The sequence below is a fragment of the Nerophis lumbriciformis genome, linkage group LG24, assembly GCF_033978685.3.
Source record: "Nerophis lumbriciformis linkage group LG24, RoL_Nlum_v2.1, whole genome shotgun sequence".
NCBI lineage: Eukaryota > Metazoa > Chordata > Actinopteri > Syngnathiformes > Syngnathidae > Nerophis > Nerophis lumbriciformis.
This window is the reverse complement of record NC_084571.2, coordinates 31,956,882-31,970,620: the sequence shown is the minus strand read 5'-3', so window position 1 is coordinate 31,970,620 and position 13,739 is coordinate 31,956,882. Positions and strand designations below refer to the sequence as shown.

General features: G+C 39.9%; 1 protein-coding gene across 1 annotated transcript; it reads left to right on the top strand.

Moving 5' to 3' along the window:
• The first annotated feature begins 11,270 nt into the window (after positions 1–11,270).
• gper1 (G protein-coupled estrogen receptor 1) lies at positions 11,271–12,344 on the top strand. The gene has a single exon (XM_061982242.2). It carries the CDS (start codon positions 11,328–11,330, stop codon positions 12,342–12,344), a length of 1,017 nt encoding a protein of 338 aa, XP_061838226.2. The 5' UTR covers positions 11,271–11,327.
• The last annotated feature ends 1,395 nt before the right edge of the window (positions 12,345–13,739 follow it).

The following is a 13,739-nucleotide window of genomic DNA, read 5'->3' as shown; positions in this document are numbered from 1 at the left end:
ACTGACGGTGGTTTTCAGAAGTGTTCCTGAGCCCATGTGGTGATATCCTTTACACACTGATGTCGCTTTTTGATGCAGTACAGCCTGAGGGATCGAAGGTCACGGGCATTGCCGCTTACGTGCAGTGATTTCTCCAGATTCTCTGAACCTTTTGATGATATTACGGACCGTGGATGGTGAAATCCATAAATTCCTTGCAATAGCTGGTTGAGAAAGATTTTTCTTAAACTGTTCAACAATTTGCTCCCGCATTTGTTGACAAAGTGGTGACCCTCGCTCCATCCTTGTTTGTGAATGACTGAGCATTTCATGGAAGCTGCTTTTATACCCAATCATGGCACCCACCTGTTCTCAATTAGCCTGTTCACCTGTGGGATGTTCCAAATAAGTGTTTGATGAACATTACTCAACTTTCTCAGTCTTTTTTGCCCCTTGTGCCAGCTTTTTTGAGACATGTTGCAGGCACCAAATTCCAAATGAGCTAATATTTGCAAAAAATAACAAAGTTTTCCAGTTGGAACATTAAATATCTTGTCTTTGCAGTCTATTCAATTGAATATAAGTTGAAAAAGATTTGCAAATCATTGTATTTTGTTTTTATTTACCATTTACACAACGTGCCAACTTCACTGGTTTTGGGGTTTGTAGATCATATTTGAGGGTGTCCTGATACAACTGTTTGACTTTCAATACGATAACAGTTTTGAGCTGATATCATACATATTATATTATTATTATTCATGTGAAACATTTTATATTATTTTTTTTATCGAACTTGAATTTATTTGGATGCATGTTTTACACTAAAACTAATTCAACATATCTTTTTATGTGTGTGTGTGCAAATTTAACATAATTGAACATATCTCAAAAGCAGTAAATTGCCTTACAAGACCAGCTGTGCGTCATATGACAGTGACAGTGTTCAGGGTAATTTGTCATTGTCTTCTTATCAGTGACATAGCAGGTAGGGGCTTGGAATATTTCATATGAAGCTCCCTCTCATTCATTCATTAACATTGACAACCCTCCCTACTTGCTATTATTTAATATTTTGTAATGTGAGACTTTAATAAAGGTTTAATCAAGTGATAATTAGTTAGAGAACAATGGTAGGCATGACAAACACTAACCTGTTCATTGTTAACCGTCTGTAATGGACTTATGCTGTCTTTAAGTTGAAGTGGAGTAGAAATTGTTGTTGTTTTCGTGACACCTAGTGATCACAATTAATCATTTAACTTAAACCCAAGACAAAGTTGATTGAGTGATGCAGACACGTTTGTTACTGGATACTTTCTAATACGCCTCTGCCTAAGAGACTTTGTATATATAAGTAATATGAAACTATGATTATTTGATATTTTTTTATATTGACAAATGTTCTATTTGGTGCAATATTGTTCAATTAAGGACACTTATTGCGTATGTCAAGCTTGTGTGCTTAGCTGTTGTGTAGCTGCACGCTCGTAGTTGTCATTATCCGTTGCCCGGATCATGTTTTATTTTAGTTTGACTCCCTTAGTTCTGTTTTCAGCACCCCTGGGTTTGTATTTTTGTTGCCATGGGTGCTGATTATTTCCCACCTTCCTCTGATCGGTGTTCTGGACGCTCACCTGCTACCGGGCACTAATCAGAGAGCTATTTATTCCTGCTTTGATTCCTGATTCAATGCTAAGTCTTCCGTTAGACATTTCCTTTCGTGCAATCGGTACACTTTTCTTGTGTTTGTTTGTATTTTCCTGGATTTTTACCGATTTTATGGTAAATAAATCATTGTCTTACCTGCACATTGCCTCCCGAGTTCCATCTGCATCCTGGGAAAACGATCCGCGCAATACCATGCGACCCCGAGGTGACACTAGTGGCCTGTAGCCTACCATGTTTATATTTGGTAAATTACTAAAAATAGAAGAAACGACCAACTTTGTGTGTTTATTGGTGGACATTTAGACGTTAACTGGCCGTCCATTTAATCACAAGTACAGTCGTGCTCATAAGTTGACATACCCTGGGAGAATTTATTATTTCTTGGCCATTCTTCAGAGAATATGAATGATAACACAAAAACCTTTCTTCCACTCATGCTTAATGGTTGTGTGAAGCTATTTATTGGCAAACAACTGTGTTTACTCTTTTTAAATCCAAATGACAAAAGAAAGTACCCAAATGACCCTGATCAAAAGTTTACATACCCCAGTGACTTTGATCTGATAACATGCACAAAAGTTGACACAAACAGGTTTGAATGGCTAATCAAGGTTCCAATCCTCACCTGGGACCTGTTTGTTTGTAATTAATGTGTGTGTATAAAAGGTCAGTGAGTTTCTGGGCTTCTGACAGACCATTGCATCTTTCATCCAGTGCTGCACAGATGTTTCTGGATTCTGAGTCATGGGGAAGGCAAAATAATTCTCAAAGGATCTGCGAGAAAAGGTAATTGAACTGCATAAAACAGGAAACGGGGTATAAAAAGATATCCAAGGAATTGAGAATGCCAATCAGCAGTGTTCAAACGCTGATGAAGAAGTGGAAAATGAGGGATTCAGGTAGACCAGCAAAGATTTCAGCCACAACAGCCAGAAAAATTGTTCGAGATGCAAAGAAAAATCCACAAATAACTTCAGCTGAAACACGGGACTCTGAAAAATTGTGGTGTGGCTGTTTCAAGACTCACAATAAGGAGGCACTTGAAGAAAAATGGGCTGCATGGTCAAGTCGCCAGAAGAAAGCCCTTTCTGCGCAAATGTCACAAAGTGTCCTGCTTACTTTACGCCAAACAGCACAGAGACAAGCCTCAAAACTTCTGGAACAAAGTAATGAGACCTTTTTGGCCACTCGACCATGCAGCCCATTTTTTTTCCAAGTTGAAGAAAGGTTTTTGTTTTATCATTCTTATTCTCTGAAGAATGGCCAAGAAATCATAAATTCTCCCAGGGTATGTCCACTTATGAGCACGACTGTACGCTCATAATCCGATACTTGTTTTTATTATGATATTGGACTGATATTTAATATTAATATCGGATCGTTACACCACTAATTATTATAATTTTTGTATTTTATATATATTTTTTCCATTCTTATCTTCTTGTTTTAAGCGCCTTTATGAGAATATGTACTAATAGTATTAATGCATTAGTAAATAATATTATTTTGTATTATTGTTTACTTTGTAGTAATATCTTTTTGTTTTAAGCGCCTATACGAGAATGTGTACTAATAGGATTAATGCATTAGTAAATATTATTATTTTGTATTATTGTTTACTTTGTAGTGATAAAACATTTTGTTTTAAGCACCTATACGAGAATGTGTACTAATAGGATTAATGCATTAGTAAATAATATTATTTTGTATTGTTGTTTACTTTGTAGTGATAATATCTTTTTGTTTTAAACGCCTATACGAGAATGTGTACTAATAGGATTAATGCATTAGTAAATAATATTATTTTGTATTATTGTTTACTTTGTAGTGATAAAACGTTTTGTTTTAAGTGCCTATACGAGAATGTGTACTAATAGGATTAATGCATTAGTAAATAATATTATTTTGTATTATTGTTTACTTTGTAGTAATAATATCTTTTTGTTTTAAGCGCCTATATGAGAATGTGTACTAATAGGATTAATGCATTAGTAAATAATATTACTTTGTATTATTGTTTACTTTGTAGTGATAAAACTTTTTATTTTAAGCGCCTATACGAGAATGTGTACTAATAGGATTAATGCATTAGTAAATAATATTATTTTGTATTATTGTTTACTTTGTAGTAATAATATATTTTTGTTTTAAGCGCCTATACGAGAATGTGTACTAATAGGATTAATGCATTAGTAAATAATATTATTTTGTATTGTTGTTTACTTTGTAGTGATAATGTTCTAAAACCATTCAACTGGTCTTCATGGTATTATTCAAGGAGCTATGGTTCTGGTCCGTGTCTACCTAACTGAGGCAGAACGGCGCTCTTATTCTATTACATTCATCCGGCATATAATTATAATCCTTATCTAAATGTCATACTGAGGATGTACAGCATCGATGTGATATTAAACATGAATGAGGTCATCACATCAGTGTTACAAGTAAAGAAACAAATAATTAATATGACTTTTTTTTTTTTCAATGATAAAATTTGTGTAAGTTGTTTTAACTAGCTGTTAATATTGTTGTTTGTTTTGTTTTTCATAGCAAAGTAGTGAAGGGAAAAGGATGTTGGCTGTCATTCCGTCCAACACGCCCCCCCCTATCCCAAAAAGAGGGGGGGCAAACAGCAGGTGGTGCAGCAGAAGAGTCAGGACGTTGGAAATGACCGCTTGGGATAAGGAGAGCAGAAATTAGAAAAAGTAAGTGACTCTTTGGTATTTCTATGTTAATTACGGATTTTGACCAATATACCAATTTCAAGTGTGTGGGTACTTTCAACATGTGTGTTAAATATTCAAGTCTATTTAGTTGAGATTGCCTCATTTCTAGTCTTTCTTAATGTTTGATACATCCTCAGAGACAATTATTAGACGTCTTATTGATGCTGGTGGCGATAAAAATCCACTCAAATTTAAAAAGTAGGAAAAAAAATAAATAAATCTGTTTTTCGCATAAATAAACATGAGTTGATTTATTGATGTTATTTTTAGATTAATAAAAACATTTTTTAAATACATTTTAATTTAATTACCTGTTTCTGCAATGCAACTTAGCACAGCGTGGTGCAAATAAGTGTTTGAAAACTTTTTTGCTTTAACCCTCTGAGGCATCCATCATTTAATAGCAGTTAAGCGCTGCCAGGACAAAAAAAGGTCCCCAGGGATTTAAGAGTGTATAAAAACATTTTGGATTAATTTGTCTTTCCATTTTTTTGCTCAAATATCTCATTCATTCCTAAATAAAAATGGACACCATGTAATGTTAAACATTTTATATATATATATATATATTTTATTTATTTTTTTATGCATACAATGATCATCCATACAGTAAATGTCAAAAGGCTGGTGCATATATGTGTATAAAATATGTATGTATATATATATATATATATATATATATATATATATATATATATGTATATGTGTGTGTGTATGTATATATATATATATATATATATATATATGTATATGTGTGTGTGTATATATATATATATATATATATATATGTATATATATATGTGTGTGTATATATATATATATATATATATATATGTATATATATGTGTGTGTATATATATATATGTGTGTGTACATATATATATGTGTATGTATATATATATATATATATATATATATATATATATATATGTATATAATGTGTGTATGTGTATATATATATATATATTTTATTTGTATTTATTTTTATTTTTTTTATTTTTTTGTTTTTTTAAATAAAATTTAAAAAAATAGAAATTATGTATATACATATTAATTTTTTTTTATTGATTTTTTTAAATGTATATATATATATAAATATATTTTTATTATTATTTTTTATTTAAAAAAAAAAAAAATAATTAAAATAATAATAATAATAATATAGATATATATATATATATATACATATACTACACATAAAAAAAATATATATATACATTATTTTTTTTATTTTTTATTTTTGAAAAAAAAAAATATATACCGGTATATTATTATTTTTTTTTTTAAAAGCTATAAAAATATATATAATAAATATATATATAAATATTTATATATATATATATATATATATATATATATATATATATATATATAATTATTATTATTTTATTTTTTTTATTTATGCATAGAATGATCATCCATATAGTAAATGTCAAAAGGCTGGTGTATATTGGGGTAAAGATCAGGCCTGAATATACAATATACTAGTAATAAAACTAACTTTGATGCATTGTTTTGTTTTGTTGCTGTATCAGACTCCAGTTTAGTACCATGTGTCCCCCAAGTCCCCCATTGACTATCATTAAAACTACAATTTCTAACTGCACAGTCATTACACAACACAATATAATCATGCATTTTCTAATTTCAAGATTTCCTTTTAGATTTAAAAAAAAATAAAAAATAAAAAATGGTAATGTGTTAAAATGATTTACCAGTGACAGATGAAATAATTGAAATAATAATGATTGCATTCAAAGTAGCACATCCAAAATTAACGTGCAAAAATTATGCTTCTCTGAATGAGTCTTCTTTTAATTAGATTGCATTAATCCACCACAATAAGGTGCAAAGCACCAATTTGCTATTTAAAGTATGCTTGAGTGTACATGCATGTTGTTGATGATAATGATGATGATGATGATGGCGTCCCTTAATAAGAATGCATTAATTTTGCAGAGTTTCCTCTGGCGAAGGGGCTGGGAATGTTTGCAGAAGGTCATGTTTGCCAAACAGATATCAGCGTTTCCATCTCTGGGGAACGTCTGAGATGTTTGGGTTCCGCCAAGGAAAGAACATTAAAAGTATATAATTAAAAAAGAAAAAAGTGGTGCCACATAGTCGACGTGATAATCGTGGGAATCGTGCCACAAAAAAAAAAAAGAAAATAGATAAATAAATTTAAAAAACCACCACTTTTTTCCGTTTTCGCTTTGCCATCTGGACCAAAAAAAAACAAAAACGTGAGCCGGAATCGGCAAAGAGGAATTTAAAAAGGGGAATTTCAATGCATCTGTTTAAGGCTACCGCTTGAATTTTAATAGGCGCCCGCCATCCGGTCTGGGTGCCCTTCCTTGTGCGAGCTTAAAGATTGACTATACACACTTACTTACTGTACTGTTCAGACCTAAAATGGACCCGCTCATAAAAGTGTCATAAGTTAGCAATAAATAAATAAAAAAACTACTTCAGACCAATTTTTTTTGCCGTATATTTGACCTTTTTTGTGACGTTGGTGCACAGTGGCTGTTGGCTTGATCCCGGGATGCAGAGAAGTATAGGCAAAGTGCAACAGGAGGTCCCTTCTATTTAGGTACCAGGCAGGAGAAAAGTAGCACAGGTCTATCAGGAACTGGGAACACTATGGCACGCAGAATGTAACAAAACAGCACTGAAGGAGGGAACTACCGTATTTTTCGGAGTATAAGTCGCTAAAACCCAACACCAAGAATAGACATTTGAAAGGCAATTCAAAATAAATCAAGAATAGTGAACAACAGGCTGAATAAGTGTACGTTATATGAGGCATAAATAACCAACTGAGAACGTGCCTGGTATGTTAACGTAACATATTATGGGAAGAGTCATTCAAATAACTATAACATATAGAACATGCTATACGTTTACCAAACAATCTGTCACTCCTAATCGCTAAATTCCATGAAATCTTATACGTCTAGTCTCTTACGTGAATGAGCAAAATAATATTAATTGATATTTTACGGTAATGTGTTAATAATTTCACACATAAGTCGCTCCTGAGTATAAGTCGCACCCTATGAAAAAAACTGCGACTTATAGTCCGAAAAATACGGTACTCTTCGGACCTAAAAGGGACCCGCTCATAAAAGTCTCATAAGTTAGCAATAAATAAATAAAAAAACAACTTCAGATCTATTTTTTTGCCGTATTTTTTACCTTTTTTGTGACGTTGGTGCACAGTGGCTGTTGGCGTGATCCCGGGATGCAGAGAAGTATAGGCAAAGTGCAACAGGAGGTCCCTTCTATTTAGGTACCAGGCAGGAGAAAAGTAGCGGAGGTCTATAAGGAACTGGGAACGCAGAATGTAATGAAACAGCACTGAAGGAGGGAACAAAATAGAACTAAATGGGGAACAGGGGTGCTGGCAGGTTTCATTCACGCTCATCAAAGCTCTGAGCCAAATGATTTTCTGTCGTCATCTCGTGGTCAAAGGGCGTTATTATGCTACAACAATATTTTCTTGTTTTTTCAATCGGCAAGAATGAAATTTATGGAAAAGGCATAGTCATGTATTAATAATGAATGATGTTCAAGTACCTCGGAGTCTTGTTCACGAGTGAGGGAAGAGTGTATGCATCCGCATTCTTCCAATGGAAAAAAATGTGCCTTGGCTCAAAAAAGGTTGAAAAAGACTGACATAAGGAACACGTGCAATGTCTGTTTTGGGACCCTACGGGTGCAAAAGTGTCACTAAACATTATTGTTATTGTTATTTACGACCAACGTTCCCTCTAAGGTGTGCGCCTGTGCAATTGTGCACTGCTCAAGCGGCCTCTGCGCACGGCAAATCTATGCCACGCACAAAATCAAATAAAAAAATATGCGCATAACAATTTTTGACACACGGACACGACAGAGAAAACAGTTTTCGTCATCATTGTTCAAATATTGTAACGTCTGTCAAGACGCTTTGAGGACATGAATTCCATCCAGCACTTTACTGAGCAAAACTCTTTGTCGGCCATAAACACATCACCAAAAAAAGATATCTAGCAAAAGTGGTCATTTTCTGCAGTACAAACCAGACCAAAAGCAACTTTGTTATATCAACATCAGCCGCTCGCTCTTTCTCACTTGCGCCAACACATGCACATATGGCACTTAGCCAGTGATGCGTTTACAGCCACACAAAAAGTCGGACAACTCCAACCCCACACATAAAGTGTCATTCCAGGTCGTTACACTATGATTTACCAATCAAATGTGTGCTTATTCTAGTGTCATTTATTAGGAATCTTGATTTATAAATATTAATCATGAAATGCCGTTAGTATATTAAATAAATACTAATAAAAATATATTTTTTACAAACAGAAAGTTACAGGAATGTACACATGATCCCCTGCTTACATCTCATTGTGCAACATGTGAATGTTTTAATGGGAACTAAATGCAATGTCTGAAAGGGGTACAAATTATTTCCAAAGCAGGACCTCCACCCAGACAAACACCACAAGTACACAGTTCATGAAAAACAATATTTCTTGTTATTGTCATTGTAAGTGGGCCTAAACACTTATATAAGAAATGGAAATGACTGCTGACATTTGATTATAATAATAAGAGAATGTTGTCTGTCTATCTGTGTTGGCCCTGCGATGAGGTGGGGACTTGTCCAGGGTGTACACCGCCTTCCGCCCGAATGCAGCTGAGATAGGCTCCAGCACCCCCCGCGACCCCGAAAGGGACAAGCGGTAAAAAATGGATGGATGGATGGAGACTGAACTTGTTATTTAGTCAGGTTTGGGACAGGTGTGCTGCTGGTGTAGCCACTAGAGATGCGCGGATAGGCAAATATTTCATCCGCAACCGCATCACAAAAGTCGTCAACCATCCGCCATCCACCCGAACTAACATTTAATCAAAACCACACCCGCCCGCCGTCCGCCACCCGCCCGTTGTTATATATCTAATATAGACGATGCAAGGCATTAGTGAGGTTATAAAGCTTTTGCCTGTTAAAGAAAGGAGACTGATCCAATGCAGCAAAGACATTCAATGCGTGCCACGCTGTCACGGCCCAGACGCACACCAGTGCGCAATCATCTGGGAGCCGCGCTGAGCGCACCTCCAAGCGCGCTCGCGCCACTCAAACTGCTGCAGGCAGCTGCGTTCTATCTTGTTTTAACATCCTGTGGCACTATTCTGGGATCACGGCGGACGAAACTGCTCATGCTCAGGGTGTTTGTGGAGGTTCGGGGTTTTGCACAAATGTGATGCACCATGTTAGATGTCCCGGTTTTGTGACTGTCGTAGACATAAACAGCGTCGCAGCTCTTGCAAATCACGTAGCCAGCATTACTATCATCCTGATTTACAACCTCATAAAAACGAGTCCACGCTGAACTTTTCTGGCCTTTTTTTCCCCTGGTCTTTAGTATTCCTTTTTTTAGTTTGTCGCGTACCACGTTTGCTGCCGGCGTTGCCATCTCTTTTTTTTTTTCTTCTTCTGTTGTGACGTGCTGCAGGTGCCTGCTCGTTTTTCGTATGTGGGTAACAACATTTAACTATGAATATATATTATGTATATACATAATATATACATATGTATATATTCTTCAGCTCTCACTGGATCGGTTCGCAGCCGAGTGTGAAGCGACTGGGATGGGAATCAGCACCTCCAAGTCCGAGTCCATGGTTCTCTCCCGGAAAAGGGTGGAGTGCCATCTCCGGGTTGGGGAGGAGATCTTGCCCCAAGTGGAGGAGTTCAAGTACCTCGGAGTCTTGTTCACGAGTGGGGGAAGAGTGGATCGTGAGATCGACAGGCGGATCGGTGCGGCGTCTTCAGTAATGCGGACGCTGTATCGATCCGTTGTGGTGAAGAAGGAGCTGAGCCGGAAGGCAAAGCTCTCGATTTACCGGTCGATCTACGTTCCCATCCTTACCTATGGTCATGAGCTTTGGGTCATGACCGAAAGGACAAGATCACGGGTACAAGCGGCCGAAATGAGTTTCCTCCGCCGAGTGGCGGGGCTCTCCCTTAGAGATAGGGTGAGAAGCTCTGTCATTCGGGGGGAGCTCAAAGTAAAGCCGCTGCTCCTCCACATCGAGAGGAGCCAGATGAGGTGGTTCGGGCATCTGGTCAGGATGCCACCCGAACGCCTCCCTAGGAAGGTGTTTCGGGCACGTCCGACCGGTAGGAGGCCACGGGGAAGACCCAGGACACGCTGGGAAGACTATCTCTCCCGGCTGGCCTGGGAACACCTCGGGATCCCCCGGGAGGAGCTGGACGAAGTGGCTGGGGAGAGGGAAGTCTGGGCTTCCCTGCTTAAGCTGCTGCCCCCGCGACCCGACCTCGGATAAGCGGAAGAAGATGGATATATATTTCCGAATTGGTTTAACTGCCACCCGCCTGAATCTATTTAAAATCTAATTTTTTTTTTTATTTCAACCGCCCGACCCGACCCGCGGATAAAATCTAATTTTTTTTTTAATTTCAACCGCCCGACCCGCGGATAATCCGCGGACTCCGCGGTTGTGTCCGCAAACCGCGCATCTCTAGTAGCCACAGTGTGCACGTCTGATGTTGCTCACATGGGCTCCACTGAATGCTCGGGGACTTTTTGCGTTTGCTCACACACATGAAAAATAAGAAGGAACATTGAATTACGACCTGTGGAAGATTTTAAAGTTTTTTTCAATCTTAATGTTTTTTTTTTCATCTTCTCTCCCCTCCTTAGCTGAGGTGGATGAAGATGGACTCCGGGGGGGAAATGAGCGCCCGGTGACTCAGGAGACATCCCAAGGTGACATGGAGCTGCTTCGCCGGGGTCGTGTCCGCAGTCTGTGGGCGGACGACTCCGACCGACCCTAAACGTTTACTCGCGGCGTCGATGACCCGACACATCCGGGGGCTCGCGGACTCGGACCATGTAGCGTCTGATCCCGGACAGTCCGACGGCGTCCAGCATGGAAGCGCAGACCGCCTCTCCGGTTTGGATTTACGTCAACGCCAGCGAGCGAGCGAACGCCTCCGATGAGTACATCGCCGCCGACGGCTCCTACGTGGTGGGCCTCTTCCTCTCCTGCCTCTACACCGTCCTCCTCTTCCCCATCGGCTTCATCGGCAACATCCTCATCCTGGCGGTCAACCTCGCCCACCGGGAGAAGATGACCATCCCCGACTTGTACTTCGTCAACCTGGCGGCGGCCGACCTCATCCTGGTGGCCGACTCGCTGATCGAGGTGTTCAACCTGAACGAGAAGTACTACGACTACGCCGTGCTGTGCACCTTCATGTCGCTCTTCCTGCAGGTCAACATGTACAGCAGCGTCTTCTTCCTCACCTGGATGAGCTTCGACCGCTACGTGGCGCTGGCCGGCTCGGCGGGCGGCAGCGCCCTGCGGACCATGCGCCACGCCCGGCTCAGCTGCGGCCTCATCTGGATGGCGTCCATCCTGGCCACGCTGCTGCCCTTCACCATCGTGCAGACGCAGCACCGGGGCGAGCTGCACTTCTGCTTCGCCAACGTGCCGGAGATCCAGTGGCTGGAGGTGACCATCGGCTTCCTGGTGCCCTTCTCCGTCATGGGGCTGTGCTACTCGCTCATCGGCCGCGTCCTCATGAGGGCGCAGAAGCACCGCGGGCTGTGGCCGCGCCGGCAGAAGGCGCTGCGCATGATCGTGGTGGCCGTGCTGGTCTTCTTCATCTGCTGGCTGCCGGAGAACGTCTTCATCAGCATCCAGCTGCTGCAGGGCTCGGCCGCCACCACGCTGTGGCACGACTACCCGCTCACGGGCCACATGGTCAACCTGGCCGCCTTCTCCAACAGCTGCCTCAACCCCATCATCTACAGCTTCCTGGGGGAGACCTTCAGGGACAAGCTCAGGCTCTTCATCAAGCATAAGGCCAGCTGGTCGCCCGCTGACCGCCTCTGCCACCTCGGCCTGGACTTGGGCCTCAGGACTGAGGTGTCTCAGGTGTGAGGGAGATGATTGTTCCACGTAGATTTAGCGACCTGCTCACGTTTGGAACAAAAACAAACGACGTATAGTCCGTATAATCTCACTCAAAAGGCATTTTAAGTGAACCTGTACACTGACTACTCTAAAGCACAGGTCTTCAACGGGGGTCTTGACATTTTCCATTGGTTAGACTTTTTGTTTTAATTTCACATTGACATTGATCCAACACACAGTAAGGAAAGGATTCATATGGGCACCATTCCTGGGTGGGTAATCATTTTGCAATGCAGTCTGCTGAAAATGATGGAAAGCGCCACTCCACATGGTAACTGACGCTGTGTCTTTAAATGCACATTGACATTGATCCAACACACAGTAAGGAAAGGATTTATATGGACCCCATTCCTGAGTGGGTAATCATTTTGCAATGCAGTCTGCTGAAAATGATGGAAAGCGCCACTCTACATAGCAACTGACGCTGTGTCTTTAAATGCACATTGACATTGATCCAACACACAGTAAGGAAAGGATTTATATGGACCCCATTCCTGAGTGGGTAATCATTTTGCAATGCAGTCTGCTGAAAATGATGGAAAGGGCCGCTACACTAAATAGCAACCTACTCAGTGGCCTAGTGGTTAGAGTGTCCGCCCTGAGATCGGTAGGTTGTGAGTTCAAACCCCAGCCGAGTCATACCAAAGACTATAAAAAATGGGACCCATTGCCTCCCTGCTTGGCACTCAGCATCAAGGGTTGGAATTGGGGGTTAAATCACCAAAATTGATTCCCGGGCGCGGCACCGCTGCTGCCCACTGCTCCCCTCACCTCCCAGGGGGTGAACAAGGGGATGGGTCAAATGCAGAGGACAAATTTCACCACACCTAGTGTGTGTGTGTGACAATCATTGGTACTTTAACTTTAACTGACGCTGTGTCTTTAAATGCACATTGACATTGATCCAACACACAGTAAGGAAAGGATTCATATGTGCCCCAGTCCTGGGTGGGTAATCATTTTGCAATGCAGTCTGCTGAAAATGATGGAAAGCGCCACTCTACATAGCAACTGACGCTGTGTCTTTAAATGCACATGACATTGATCCAACACACAGTAAGGAAATAATTCATATGGCCCCATTCCTGGGTGGGTACTCATTTTGCAATGCAGTCTGCTGAAAATGATGGAAAGCGCCACTCTACATACTGACGCTGTGTCTTTAAATGCACATTGACATTGATCCAACACACTGTAGTGTACTGTAAGGAAAGGATTCATATGGGCCCCAGTCCTGGGTGGGTAATCATTTTGCAATGCAGTCTGCTGAAAATGATGGAAAGCGCCACTCTACATAGCAACTGACGCTGTATCTTTAAATGCACATTGACATTGATCCAACACACAGTAAGGAAAGGATTC

Bases quoted from the DNA above. Each gene is read 5' to 3' on its own strand.
- gper1 (XM_061982242.2), top strand. From the start codon at position 11,328: ATGGAAGCGCAGACCGCCTCTCCGGTTTGGATTTACGTCAACGCCAGC.